Source organism: Indicator indicator, chromosome 15, assembly GCF_027791375.1.
Source record: "Indicator indicator isolate 239-I01 chromosome 15, UM_Iind_1.1, whole genome shotgun sequence".
In the NCBI taxonomy this organism is placed as follows: domain Eukaryota; kingdom Metazoa; phylum Chordata; class Aves; order Piciformes; family Indicatoridae; genus Indicator; species Indicator indicator.
The window spans coordinates 11,224,097-11,239,336 of NC_072024.1; the positions used below are offsets into that span (position 1 = coordinate 11,224,097).

Consider the following 15,240-nt stretch of genomic DNA (forward strand, 5'->3'; position numbering starts at 1 on the left):
CATAGATCATTACTAAAACCACAAAATACCTAAGGAATGACAGGTTAATGAGTCTGTGGAGAAAGAACCATTGGCTTGCACCTGCAGAATAAACATCATCATACTGAATACTTCTCTGTATCTGAACCCTTTCTCTTTCCCTGCCTGCAAGCCTTTAAGGACATGGAGCTATTGGTAACAAATAGCTAAAGCTCCAGAAATGCTTTTGGATACTTTGTGATAAAATTGCCCTATGGAAAAATTAGCAATCTAACTTAAATGTATTCTAAATGCATCACCTGGCTGTAAGGCAACATTGTATGATGGTGACTTCAATCCTCCTTATTTACACAGCCCTGGCTGTTCATCGTGTGTAACAAGTCACTGCATTGTATCTAGAATTAAAAAAAAAACTAAACCAAAAACTTCAGGGCAAGTATTTCTACCTGCTTGGTAAAATGACTCCTTGTATTTTGTGTATGGGCAAACTGCAAAACTGCGAAGAAATCAGGAACAAAATTCTAAAGGATTACATGTGAGACACTTAGGTAAATGACAGATTAAAAAACCATTTGAACAGAATTCACTCAGGAATACAGCTCCAGAGTGAAAGTCACTGGCTGGCAAGACACACAAGACTAGACAGTAAAAGACAGAAGCAGTGGATGAAATAACAGACAAAAAACATGGAATTTCCGTTGCTTGAGGAGCTAAAAACCACAATGCATGGCAAAGACTGCTAACATGGAGCCTGCAGCAGTAGATGGATTAAGTCTTTTCCAGTTTTCCAGGTACTCAAGAGAAAGCATAAGGAGAAACACTAACACAACTTCATTTGGACTTGTACTCCAAGTGCTCAGAGTGCAAGTTGACTTTTATTAATCTAGTGAATTGTGGCAATTAATTATAGCTCAGTTTCCTTTAAGGATCATGTAGAGTACTGGCAGAGTAATAGCAAACACAGCACACGTCACAGCGGTGCTGTAAATAGAATTTCTCTTGATTTGTGTTTCCAGTCTCTGCTCAGTATCACACAATTCTAAAAGGACATCTCTCATGGCAGAGGCCTGGCTCTTACCCTCTGCTGATGACCTTGGTGTCACTCTTTCCACAGGTCTAGAATGGACCGCAGCTTTAACAGCCTGCACTTCAGCAATAGCTTGCACTATGCTCTCCTGCAGACTGCTCAACTGTTGCTGTAAACTTCCAAGACATGAACTGACTTGTTTAGTGTAGTTCAGCTGTTCATTTAAAGGAATTAAAAGAGAATCTATTTTCATGGAGGTATTCTTGTCTTCTCTAGTTAACAAAGCACCACCTTTTGCTTCCTGTGACGTCCTTGTTTGGAGCACATTTTTCAGGTCTGCTATGACATCACTGAGATCCTTTTGCTGTAAGTAATAGCTGGAGGCCTGTTCCTTGATGGCTTCTTGTAAATTTATTGGGGCCTTCTGTGCTTCAAGCACCAAAACTTTCAGCTCTTGCAGCCTTACTCGATTAACATAGGTGGAACCAAGAACACCTATAATGGCTCCCAGGACAGAACCAATAATAGACCAGTTCTTTGTTTTTTCAGCTCTTGTCCGCTCTTTTTCATGGCTTTCTCTTACAGCTGCAGAGAAGAGAGCAAATTTTTCTCTCTCAGATTCTTCTGCATTTAAGTATGCAGCTCGGTACCTCTTCTCTTCCTGCAAGAAATAGTCATTTGAAGTAGAAGGTATAACACAAAGCTATAAAGTTTCTACTAAAAAAACAAAACATCCAAACCCCAGTGCATTACAGCCATTAGTACTGTTTCAGAAATTTTCCTCTGAATGTGGGGTTTTCCTTATTAACCCTGCTTAAGTCAAAGAGACATCTTTTTAAGTCAAAGCTGAGAAATGGAAAAGGTCATCAGAAATTACAGCTGAAGATGCTCTACACAAGAAACTGTTGCATACTGATGGCAGAAAAGGGACATGAATGGGAAAAGTCCTTCTCTTCCTGTAACGATCACTTTTTCAGCCCTGCTTACTTCTTCCAGTTCTAAATCCCTTAAGTGGGAGTGACAATAGGGCTGGAAAGGATGTCTCACATAGATTCATCTCATGAACACAAGCTTCTTACTCCTCTGCATTCTCTTTCTTACCCTGCTCACAGACAAATATCTTCCCTTTCTCCCTGCATCTTGCACGAATATTCTCATTCTTCCAAGCCTGTATTTCTTCTGTAAGATGACATCACCATCTTATGGACAGTGGTTACCTGAGTTCTGCCTTGAGTAGACCTGAGCTCTACTCAACAGACACCTGATCCCTTGTTTAGATGACTGCAGCTGTCTAGTTCTTCCATGATGCTCCACCTCTTGATCCAGCTCAGTTTAAGCTCAGGCATTGGTACCCACTCCTTGCCTGAGCTTTGCCATAGGTGTACCTGCTTCCAGGCCTAATTCCTGCTGTTCCTACACTTTCTTCTGTATTTCCTGGATTGACTTTGCTCCCTTGTTTTTATCTCTGATTGATGGACTGTTTATACACATTCCTGTCTCCAGTTCTGCTTGGCTCATCCCACAGAGGTGCTGTTACAAGGCTGCTGCCCCAGCCTGCACTGTGGTCAAGCTCATCATCTTGCTTAGCCTCTCTCACAGAGTAGCCTTGCTGCTGGTGACAAAAGCTTTACTGAATTTCCTGGGTGCCACAGCCATACAAAAGGCAGCTGGGAAAGTGTTCATGGATTAGTAACCAGAAAGGAGTTTCACTCTTCACAGGGAAGGTTAATTCATTGAATCCCAGCTTTTTGTCGACTACTCACATACAAGTCACCACAAGAATTGATTTTCTAGGGCCACTATCTTCACCTTTCTTCTCTAAATTCTTCTCTAATGCTACCTCATATTGGCATTACCGTATACAATTTGCACAGCAGATCAAAGCATTGTTAATAACTAACTAAAACAAGTACCACAAGAAATTAACCCGAATAACAGTACTTCAAAACTGCATTGCATCTACAAGAACAATCACTAGTGATGGAAACAAAGCACATGAATTTTCATTTCTTTTGCCAGTGTTGAAGCACCAACAAATTACCTGCAGCAACCTATGCTCCAGAGTAGCCAGTTCTAAATACTGGGTGTCATCCCGAGAGACTCTGTCTAAGCGGTCCCGAATTTCCTTCAGTTTAATCTGCTGGGCTTCCACACTTTCACGAGCCTCTCGTACTATCCCTCGAGCTATCATAAAGACATTTTCAGCCTGAAAAGAAGAGTATTTTTTTTTAAGAGACTTGCTACCAGGCAGATCCAAATCAGTAACATATGAATTTGGAGAAAACCAACCAACAAAACAAATCACATTCCATTTCAATCTATGGGATACATTATAGCTACTAACATGCACAGGCCAAAGCACACTTATAGTATCTACAAAGACAGAGCAGAAAAAACTGACACAATTCTCCTTGGAGGATCCTTTTTGCCTCACAACCAACGTTTATCCTCCATGTAGCTTAACTAACAATTTTAAAATTTCCACATTATGTCCACGTTTACCTCTGTCACTTTTCCCTGAGCCTCTCGAACTTCATTAATTCCAACAAACTCTTCGTATCTGTCCCACCAGCTTTTGCACGTAGCAGACATTTTCTGAAGTGAGTTTTTTCCCATAACAGTCCCAGCTTCTGTCAGACGATGAAAAAGAGCTGTGGCCATTTCTACTGCAGACTTGGCTTCAGGCCTCTTAGGTGCTGATGAGCAGTACGTCCGCACTATGTGTACATTCATTTTTGGACTCCACTTTATCAAGGAATGGTGATATTGCAGACTACAGGACATTGAGGACACACTTGACTTATATTTCATTGGCCCCATGTCTTGATGAAAGTGCACTGAATAGAAGTGCTACAAGGATGAAGAAGGAAAAGTTATTGAAGCATGGCTGACCAATACTTCTTAAAACTGCATGTGTACCAAAATGAGTATAATTCAAGAATGGTTAAACCATCTCTAATTTTACACCATCACTTACCTAGACACCTTTCCACAATTTTCAACAGAGTGCAGTTCTGCCACAGATTCCTGCTTTCCTGTTGTTAGGAAGTGCTTCCACCATGCTTCTTGTTTACTAATTTGCTCACTGCATGAACAGTGACCATGTGCAGATCGAGTACCAGGAAGAGTAGCTTCAGAGTACTTTAATGCTTCAGCACAGAAGTGATTGCCATATGAAATTGTGCCTTGTGCATTCACAGTTGAGTTTGCTGTATCATGTCACAAGTACCAACAATTCTGCAAAAGAAAAGGAAAAAAGATGGGGCAGGGGGATATCTCTATGTGAAAAAAGCAGGGCTTGATCATTCCTTTTATCTTGCACTCCATAGATATATGAAACATTGATGAATAAAATGACAAAAACATTAAGCACAAAGAGAAAACACAGCAGTGCTGAAACAAACACAAGGAGTATTCCCAAGAGATTGCCTACAAAACTGAAGTATAAGAGCTACAAAACCAGAAAAATATCACATAGTGAACACACAGCTGGGATTCATTTTAAAATAAGCTTAAAATCCCTGCTTACACTGCAAAAGCAGACTGCTAGTTATGGTTCACTGATTTGTGAATAAGATCTTAATTTTCTACTGAGGGTATTGCTCTAAAAAACTCCAAGAAAACTAGCAAATAGGGGTTTATAGGAAGTCTGATTACAACTATATTAGGTTTTGACTAATGTAATATAAAATCATGGACTATTATGAAAGCTTGATAGTTGCTGCATAGATTAAAAAAATAAATTAAAAGTTTTCCATGTTAAATTTAGGCAGTTTAATGAAATCAAATACGTGCAAATAAAGGCATCCTCACAGGAAAGGATTTTTCCCACTGGAAGACAATTTAGCTGGTTGCTGATTCTGAATGCCACAGGTTCATTCCCTTTTAAGTATTTCTAACAAACAGTAAGAACACAAAACACCAAAATCTCAATAGTTGTTTTATATATACACTATTACGGTAGAGCAAAACCACAAGAACACATAAATGAAACAAGTTCATTCTCCTTACAGCATCACTCATATATTTACTGTTACAACACCTGTCTACATTGCAGGCCACATACTAAAACCTCAGCTGAACTTTATCTGCAGGATTTCTCTTTTAGTTGTACCACCACATGAAGAGTTTTACCAAATCTGCAGGCTATTGAGACAGTAAGAGAAAAGTTGAGATTTTTGTATGAATAGACAGAGTATGAAGAAAGCAACCACAGTTTGAGCTAATAGGACCTAAGGCAGTTATGAACGTTTCATCTAAGATAACAATTCTTGTCTACCTCTTAAAACCTCTTGTACGAAAGTAAGGTTTGTCTGTTTGCAGTCATTGGCACAAATATTTTTTCAAAGAGTTTACATCCCTGTTACTACCCACACTGAACTGGTGGTAAGACTTGCCTTTATGGGTCCTGTCTTCGCAGCATTTTTGTCACTTCCCAAATGTAAAGCTAGAGTTTCCGACACGCCACCACACCCCACAGCTATACCTCTCATGCCTGAGGGGATAAAAGTCTGTTTTTTCCACATGACCAACCCCTTCCCTCTCGCCGCACGCAGGTCTACAAGCCTACGCTCCCAGCATCCTACGGGCAGCACGACGAGACGGCTATCGTCTCTGGTAGTCACACACAGGCCCGCGCAGCAGCATCGGTCTCACCTCAGCCATAGCAGGCAACCGGTGGGAAGAGCGGACCGCCGTGGGGGGCTCCCTGCTACAGCCCCCGCCTAGGCCGCGCCCGACGCCGCCAGCGTCAAGTGCAGCCCGGAGCAGTGTGTGCGGCAGAGAACGGGCTAGGCCGGGCCGAGGGGCCCACCGGGGCTGCCAGTCCCTGCCACGGTCACCCAACCCGAGCGGCACTTCCTACGTGCCCGCGGCCCGGCCCGGCGCGTGACTCAGAAGCGGCAGCGGAAGCACTACGGCGGCCGCGCGGGGCCAGGCGGAAGCAGCAGCCCAGGGCGCGGGCCCGCTTGTGCGCGCGCTCTCGGGCGAGGGGCGGCGGAACGAAACGGAGCGGCGCGGGCACCATGTCGGGCCGAGAAGGTAAGGCTGAGCCTGGGTCCCCGGCGCCGCTTGTCCCTCTCTTCCGCTCTGAGCCTCACTGTCTCCTCTGTCTTTGCAGGCGGTAAGAAGAAACCGCTGAAGCAGCCGAAAAAGCAGTCGAAGGACCTGGACGAGGTAGGGCGGCGGGCGAGCCCCGGGGAGCGGTTGCGGCACCGGGCCAGAGGCACCAGGCCAGCGGCAGCAGGCTGGCTCCGCTCTCGCCTGAGCTACGGCCCCGTTTGTGGTAGGGGTGCTTCTCGCCTTCATAGTAGCCTCGGCTCAGCTCTCCACGGCAATACACGTCGTGTGAAACGTCACGTTTCACTAGGCGTCGTTTTGACGGTAAAACTCACGGCCACAGAGGACCCGGAGGTGTTGCCTTCCGCGGCCTCGGTTTTCCAGGGTTTTTTTGTGCCGACAGCCTGTCTCTGTTCACGGTAGATGGAGCAGTGCTGCGTAAGGGAGGATCTGGTGTCACGGAGCAGGCTGGGATGTTTTCGCCAAAGCAGCGGTCTGTCATAGGAGGTCTTGCAAATTAACGCCCTCACAGAGCCGAGAGACAAAAGTGGAGGACTGTCGAGTAGTTTAAGTAAATTATGTACTGGTGGATCTCGTGTGCGAGATACTGAAATGTAAAGGCTCAGAAGCTGTTGCTTCTGAGGGTGGTGGAGTATGGGTGAGGCACTGGTGATTGGAAAAAGGCAAGTATGATGGGTCTTGGGAAAAGGGGGAAACCCCCCACAACATAGCTTTCTAAATCAGCTGCATTGTTGGAGAGATGGTGGAACCAATGAAGTGTGTATAAGGATCCAAGTCATACTCATGTGAAAATTAACAGCCAGTACAGATTTTAGTCCAACCAATTCTGTTCCGTGGCAGGGCAGTGCCCTGTAAAAGAGGGGAATACCTGTAGATATAGGGGATATAGATAAGGGATCTTGAGGCGAGCTCATGCCATGTTCTCAAACACAAGGCAGGAGCTGGTCCTCCGAAGGTGATGGGAGGCAAGTGTGCAACTTGCTGGAGTGACACATACTGAAGGCAGTCACTGACAGTTCAGTGTCTGACTGAAGGGATATATTGAGTGGGGGTTTGCAAAATTTTGTATTTGATCAAAGTTTTAAGTAATGCTTTGATTAGTGCTGGTTATTAGTAATGCTTTGATTAGTTGGGTGGCTGGCTGACTGACTGACAGTGCAGCATATTCTCTTTGTAGAAAACAAATTCGAAGGGGCCACAGACTGTCAGAAGAGATTAGTGGTCAAAGTAATCTTAACCAATTGGAGAAAGCTGGAAAAAAAACGTTTGATTTCATTAATCATGTATGCTAAGTCCTCTTATTTGGTAAGACCTACAAAATCCAAGGAGAATAAATGGCCCAACTCCAGGTTAAACTCTTCCACCTGAAATGATTTGATACTTGGGTCATACACTGAATGTCAACCTACAAAATCAGGTGTTGCAGAAGAAGAAAATCATACAAGATGTACAAATAAAATCTTACGTGTCAAGCATAATGTAATAATATTTCTCTTTCCTCTCAGCACTTCAATACTGCAAGCAGTGCACTGCAAGAAAAAAACAGAAGTGGATAGATGGGAGGGATTGATTTAATAAGACCCACTAGTCTGCAGAAAAAAAACAAACCCAAAACAAACAGTGAAAAATATGTAGAGAGAAACAGAATATTCTGTTCTGAGTGGGGTAGTTAGGGGAAGTAATAGGCTTAGATTGCAGCAAGGGAAGCCTTAGCTTAAAGAAGAGAAAGGTTTTCCAGGTAGAAAGATTATAGAGCCATGGCCTGGGTTGGTGAATAATCTATGAAGTCCCAGTTGTCAAGGTCCTCAATCAAGGTGCCCCAAATCTTGAGTGCCAAGGCCTGTGGACCCTTTCAGCCTTGATGTCTGTTAAGAATGTGTCTATAAGGGACAGAATATGCCTGAGCTCTCTGGAGGTGGTCTTAGCAGGGCGTGTGCAACAGCCTGTGCCACAATTTACCAACAGTCTCATTGGATTTGTTGGAGTTAATACAAACGGATTGGACTTGGCAAAAATAGTGGTATATGTGTGGAAGGATTTTTTGGAAATGAATGTGTTTTTAAGTAAAAGCAACCTTTTTTTTTTTCTTATCATCCAAGTTTTATTGCTAGACAGCACTTGTGTGCTAGGCACCCAGTATCACTGATGGCAAATGAATGAATGGTTTTAGTGTAGACTTTTATCATTCAGAGGGCAGAACGAGGTTATGCCACAGGAGATGATACAGGCTGAATTTCAGAAAGGTCAAATGTACAAAGTTAAATTTTGGTCACTGCATTCTGATACAGTACAAAAACTGTCATAGTTCTGCAAGATCTTGCATGTTTAGTGGTATTCAGCCATCTTGGATCAGTTTGGTGAGGTTTTTATTGCTGTTAAAGCAGCAATTTTGTTTCTCATTGCTTGTCAGTTGCTTTTGAATTTTTTGGGGGAAGGAGATGTTAACAAACACTGTTGTTCTTTTCTTTAGACAGATCTGGCATTTAAACAAAAGCAGAAGGAGGAGCAAAAGAAACTTGAGGAGATGAAAGCAAAGGCTGCTGGAAAAGGGCCCCTGGGTAAGTGAGGTGCCATACTGCCAGGAAAAACAGAGGGCTTGCTGGCTAACAAACTTTGCTACAGAATTCTGGCAGATGCTGTTTGAAAATACGGATTCCCTTTATCCATACACTTAATCTCAGAGTTCCAGCAAGTCAGTGAGGAAGGGTTTACCATTTGCAGAGGTCCTGTTAACTTTCTGAAGACTCTCGTTATCGTCTTTATTACAGACTGTTATGTTCTCAGAGTTGAAGGTCAGACTTGCTGGTTTATAGTTTCCTGGTTCTTTACAGAACCTCTCTCTGTATCTGGTAGCTGTGCTGACAGTCTGTCAGTCCTCTGACATGGTGGCTGCAATGCAGAGTTTTAAATGTTAGCCAGTAGTGTCGCATTTTCATATTAGAGCTTGTCAGTGCTCTTGGAGGGAATGCCATCCAGTCCCACTGACTTGGGATATTTCTCATTTATTCCAAACTGATATAGCTCCTCTGATTTTTTTTTTTTTTTGGTGTACAAAAAATGTGCCATGTGGGACTTGGAATGTCTTCAGTGCAAAACAATTCACTGAGCCTCTCTTCAGTGTCCTTGCCATCCTAAACTTGTACTCCTTCAGGCACTTCATTTCTTTGTAGTCCTGTCCTGCCATTTTCTTCATAGTCTTTTCCTGCCATTTTTCTAGTTGCCTGGTCCTTGTCCAGTGGCTGCCAAAGCAGATAGTGCTTATTATGTTATTGTGGGAGGGCTAGACTATTCCTGAGCCTCAGCAAGGCAGTACTGTTAGAATCATACTGCAGTGCAAAGTCTGTTGTTGACCATTAGCCCTTGCAGCCTCTCTTGCTATTTTTTTCCTTTTCTCTACTCATACATGACACATGATGTAAACCCCTGCAGTTACAAAAAATGCCATGCTCATTGCTGTGTTAGTATGTTGTGTTCTTTCACACTGATTTAATCTCTTCAGTAGTAGAGACTGCAGAGAACAGATAATTCCAGAGAACTGGAATTCTCATAATTACAGTACCTGCTTCTGTAGAGCTTTGATTCCAGATGGTGACTCTGGTTGCTGTGAGGATACCAATTATTTTATTCCTTCAGCCTTGAATTTGACTTGACCAGATGATACTTCTGTATAAGAAATAAGCCATGGAGGGTGTACACAGAGGAACACAGGAATTACTGAAATACTTACTTCTGTTTTAGATTTATGGGCCATATTTGGTTCCAGGAGAAACTTGGTTTCTAATATAAAGTAATTTATTCATTGGAAGTAAATGATGTGAGATCACAAACCTGTAGGAGTAACGCATGCAAAAAGAATTCACCAGTGGGAATATGAGCTTTACAGGCAGTCTAGTGGGGATTTGACTTTATGAGGAACTAAACTTGTAAACTAAGCTCTGTAACAGTTGTCTAACCAGTTGTGTTGTTTCTTTTGGCAGCCAGTGGTGGAATAAAGAAATCTGGCAAAAAGTAGTTTGGTGAAACTGCAATGTAAGAAGTGATTGAGTTACTCAATGGATCTGCAGACTTCAGAGAGTCACGAACACTCAGCACCAATTGGGAAACATTGTACATTTTGTTTAGTCAGAATAAATCTTTTTTGTTAAGATGTGATATTTTCTCTTTACCTGTAGGTTTTGTTTTTGAAATGGCATTACTGTTTTGTACTGGAAATGAAACTTTTACAGAAGACCACCTTATTCATCCTGAGTGCATCTGCTGGTTTGTTAGCATTTGTGAGAATAAATTTGAACTTCTCTCTTTTGACAACAGCAGTTGGGGCTTGAGTGTTGAAATTTGCAGAGTTTTAATCTGGAGGCTTAGGTTTAGCTGCAGTTGTGCCAGATGTGGTTATATCAGTGCATGCTCACCCGAGAGCTGAAAGTTTTCTCTAAACAAAGGGTTCCATCTCCAGCAAAGTAGTTATCTCAGAGTCAACACTCCTTTTCATATTGCTGCTTAAGTACACTGGTGCTGTGACCTATAGACCCAGTGGCTGCTGAACCCACACTTGCCTTTGTCCTACCAATAGTCACCTACACTCTGTTTTCCTTGAACTTCTGTGCACTGGTATCCCACCTCCTTTGTGGTCACAGGAACACCTTTTGGGGGAAGAGGAAAATAGTGCTTATGGGCCTGTATCTTGAATTTTAGAATAAACAGCAGTGGGTATAGAAACTTCACAGGAGGAGTATGATGTTCCTGGGGTAGGAGTTAAGGGGGGGGGGGGGGGGAAATTGATGTAGAGCACTTCTTACCCAAGTAAATGGTAATGTTGGGGTACAAGGTTGCTCACTTCGGTGGGAAAGGCAGATACTGGTCGTGAGCAGGGGATTGCTTCAGTAAACAATGAAGCACTTGGATGGCACCTGTGGGGAGCTACATGGTAAATCTGAAGACACATTCTGGACTTATAAAGAGGGGACCGGGGATGTTTGTTGTCACTACATACGGTGCTGCTCTGAGGATTTTCTTGTTGAAAAGCTATGTCGGGGGGGCGTTGCGTCCTGAGGGTGGTTGTTACTCGGCAGACATAACCATTCTTCGTCCTCTCGGAACGCGGCCCCGTTTCAGCAGGGCTGGAAGGGCAGGTGCCTCGCAGCCGGGTCGGGGCTGTGTCGCCCCCGTGCGGCGGCGCGGCTGCTCTGCATGGGAGATTGGCACACGCGCGCTGCAGCCGCCGAGTCCGCGCCCGCCGATGCTGCGGCTGGTGGAGGCGCGCGTGCGCCCCACGCTCGCACCGAGGCCCTGAGGCCGCTGGCGCACGTGGGCGGATCGTGGGCGCGCGCGCGGAGGTCTTGCCTCACGTCGTCTTAATGCAGGCGCGCGGCCTGCGCACCGCTCTTGCCGGCCGTGCCGCGCCTCGGGAGCGGATTCCCTCTCCCGCGCGTCGCGTCTCTAGTTCTCGCTGGCTCAGCGGTGCCACCGCACTGCGATTCTGCGGAGAGACCGCGGGGCTACCGCCGCCGGTGTCCCGGGGCCGTGCCGGCCCGGGGCCGTGCCGGCTGAGCCCGTTCGCGTGCGCGCGCCTCTGGCGCGTGCGCGTTTTGCCGAGAGGTTGCCGCCGCCTGCCGGTGTTTGAGGGCGGGAGAGCGCGCCTCGGGCCCCGGGCACCCCTCGAACATGCCACCCCTCAGACCCCAACCATCCCTGAAACTGAGCCCTCGCATTCTGGGCGCTGCTTGGACCTACCACCGGGAGCCCTCTCCCCAACGGGTAGCGCAGCAAGAGAGACTCTTGTCTGCAGACCACATCTTGTGATACCGGGCTTCATGTTCCTTAGAACTGAGGAGCCAGGCTTCCAGACCTTTCTCTCCTGCAGGGTGTGTTTGCTCTTGGCATAGTGTGTGAGAGGTGTTCATGAACATCAGTGGACAAGGCCTTGGAGGTCAGTACTAGATCAGATATTGGAAACATTTTGGCGTGGAATTTGTTAAGGATTGCAGTCCCTGGTATTTTTGTGGCACAGCATCGCTCCAGCTTTAATGAGGCACCAGGCCTCCTAGACACTGAAGTACTGGAAGAGTCACTTGCATTTAGAACAGTTAAGAAGAACAACATGATTGATACAGTATCCACCTCTAAAATTGCAGACTTGCAGCCAGATATTTTACCCCTTGTAGCAGCCTTAGCTGACATGTTCATAGCTCACAGATTGTGATCCCCGCTGCCCTCCATGGGGGTAAAAAGCAGCTATTGGTGACAGAATTTTCTAAAGGTATTTCTCTGGAGATCGGATTGAGTCCTGCAAGCCAGACACTGTAGGTGAAGCTTGAAATTCAAGCATGCTTGAGTGCTTTTTGCATTTTGGACAAAGATAGCTTGTGTATCAGAAGCATGCAGGACAAAGCTGCCTTAGAGACATTGCCCAAGAACCAGGAACTGGTACCTCAGTTCCAACACACGAAATGCAGCCATAGATACAGTGTGCCCACAATTTTGCATGCTCAGAGTGAAAATAGAAGCTTGCTTTACTTCACTTACACCAATTGTATAGTGATGGTGACAGATCCTTACCAATGTAGTCCAAGTGCACACTCAAGTTCCAGTAGTGCCAAAGTAGGCAACTTACGAGCGGTTGTTCAAAATGAGAAGGCAGAATGAGAGACAATATCTTCTAGATTGGGGCAGAATATGAGCTAGTGTAACTCTGGCAGTGTATCAATAAGCAATTGTTTGCCCCAGGAATTACTATGTGAAATGAGATTGCCACATAAAGCTAACTTGAGGTGGTCTGAATGAAGCAAGAGTGAAATAGATTGAATAGAAATGTGTGGTCTGCAGCATGGGAGAATATGCAAAAGTGTTTCAGCCAAAAGTCAAGACAAAAGGGAAGGGGACCAAATGGCAAAGTGACAGATTGCTACTGTGGGAGAGCTGTTCTCAATGGGCTTTAGTTTAATGTAGACACTGAACAGCCTTTTTGGCCAAGAGTCCTCCTGTGTTTAGTATGACTATGGAAATAAAGCCAAACAAAGGAACACTTTGATCATATCTTTTTAACATAATGCTATGTAAGATATGGCATTTCATTCCTTAGTGCAGCCCCAGCTCAGTGTTTAACTAATGCAAAGTCGATATAGCTCCTAGAAAATGTATGCATACATTTAGCCACAGTCTGAAGGGCACAGAAAACCAAAGTCCAGCAGGAAGTAGAAAATTAAGGTCAATGATTAAAATAGCAGCAGAATAGATGTAAATATGCTTTACAGAGAAATCCATCAAAGGGTATGATTGACTGAAGTTCAAACTTACCATTCCCTCACGTACACAAGTTAAATCATTTCACCAAAGCATTCCCAGACTGAATGAGGTTCTTTATTTCCTCTGCTAATGCTGTAACAACCATTACGCTGCCCCAATTAGTTAAGATTAAACACGACAGTCACTATTAATTCACTTCTGTTGATCTCACATGTTCCTGTACTGCTTAAACATGAAAACAAAGGTGGTGATCTCCATACCAAGGCACAGCAGTGAAATCTGGTGGTGGATTCTGAGGATGGTTACTCAAAGTAGTCTGGTACCCTAAAGTAGTAAAGTCTTTGCAAGTAACTCTAGCTTAGCAATTAGCTTTTGCCTTGCTTACTCTGTGGGCAACCAAATAGTTCTTTATGAAACGTTACAACATTTAACATCAGTTTCTATGTACAAGTTCAACAGCTAGAGGCACTGCAAGAAAACTTTTTCCTAACTAGTCAAATCTGAAATTTGTGTTTTGACCACTTCCGATCTTTGTGGAAGAAAGCTGCTAACAACACAACTGTTTTGAACTCAATGGAGCATTTGGAAAAAAATTTTACTCAGATCAGGGCCATCAGGCTACTTCATTGTTACTATGTAATAGCAGAAAATAAATGTACACTGGCAAACTGTCTTAGACAAAATCAGACCAGACTGCCATCTAGGAGATTGTTCCAAATTTATGAAGAAAATAAAAACCTTGTTGTTGATGCTGTCACATGTGGGAAAAGCAGATGGATTTGTATAATCTTCCTCTTCCTTTTAGTTAATAGTCTATAATCATTATTTATTTTCAGGTTCTTTATTCATATTGAAGAGATTCAAGGCAAGGAAGAAATTGTGCCCTAATGCCATTTGCAACAGCCAAGTTCAGGTTAGTGTCAGCAGCAAAAAACCCCATGAGCTGTTGCTGAGCTTTCTGTGCCTTTCTGGTGGCTGTGGCCATTAATGGAGCAAAACTATCCTGAACTCCTAGGTCTCCTAGAGAAAAAGTTTGAAAGCACCAGTCTCTTAACTGTTTGGTAGGAACAAATGTCAGGAGTGTTTTGTACCTTTAAAATGGTAGCTCTGGTGCTCTTGTAGGGTGCTGTTCCTGCTGTGAGGTGTTATTCCTGCTTGGCACACTTCTGTGCAAAAGCCAGTGATAGAGGGAAGAGAAGAGAGGGAAGTTTTTCCTAAATGAGGTTAAAACAGGACCTGCTTTTCTAGGTCTTATCTTTGTATAAGATGCTTTTAAAGTATCAAGGGGGGTATCTAAGTTATCTTCAGAAATAAAAATGTTCTACATAGTAAATAAGCATTAATCTCATCTACTAAGCTTCTGAAATAAAAGCTGTTTTGGTAGAGGTTGATCTGCCTTTATATCTGGTGACATATCACAGTTTTTGGAAAAAGTATTAAATAAAAAAAAGCCATAAATATAGCACTTGGAGAATTATGAGAGCATTGTCTAAGCCAGTAAAAGTAATTCCAGGTGTCAAGACTTCTGCTTCAGTGAAGTGTAACCATCATTATTTCTCAATTTCAGCAATGCTTCTCCACTCTAATCTGCTTCAGAGAATTGTAACAGACCTCAGGAATGCAGCAGCCATTATGACCATGTGAACTACTCTCCACCACTGTGCACTAGACAATATTCTGCACTTCCTAAAGGCCAGAGATTGAGCAGGTAACAGATTCCCTAAAACCATTCTGTACTTAGCAGCAGAGGGTGTGCCATTCCAACACTGTCTCTACAGATAGCACAGAACTTATAGTACCTCCAAACCAGAATCTAGCTAGGGAGTGAATAAAGGAGGAGTTTGTCTTTTGAAAGTAAGCCATTAATACACCCCAAAGTTCAAGTGTAAGTGGCAGAATTCAAACTATGTACT

At 43.8% G+C, this 15,240-nt stretch overlaps 1 protein-coding gene and 1 long non-coding RNA gene across 2 annotated transcripts; one reads left to right on the forward strand and one right to left on the reverse strand.

The window, feature by feature from the left end:
* Positions 1 to 852: 852 nt before the first annotated feature.
* On the reverse strand, positions 853 to 3,826 carry CCDC51 (coiled-coil domain containing 51). The gene is made up of 3 exons (XM_054387383.1): positions 3,509 to 3,826; positions 3,048 to 3,212; positions 853 to 1,667 (listed from the first exon to the last, which is right to left on the reverse strand). Exons 1-3 carry the CDS (start codon positions 3,824 to 3,826, stop codon positions 891 to 893), a joined length of 1,260 nt encoding a protein of 419 aa, XP_054243358.1. The 3' UTR covers positions 853 to 890.
* Positions 3,827 to 5,992: 2,166 nt separating this feature from the next.
* LOC128971859 (uncharacterized) lies at positions 5,993 to 10,371 on the forward strand. Its single transcript, XR_008489246.1, has 4 exons — positions 5,993 to 6,046; positions 6,126 to 6,181; positions 8,556 to 8,643; positions 10,063 to 10,371. It is a non-coding gene; the product is annotated as an uncharacterized LOC128971859 (long non-coding RNA).
* Positions 10,372 to 15,240: the final 4,869 nt, after the last annotated feature.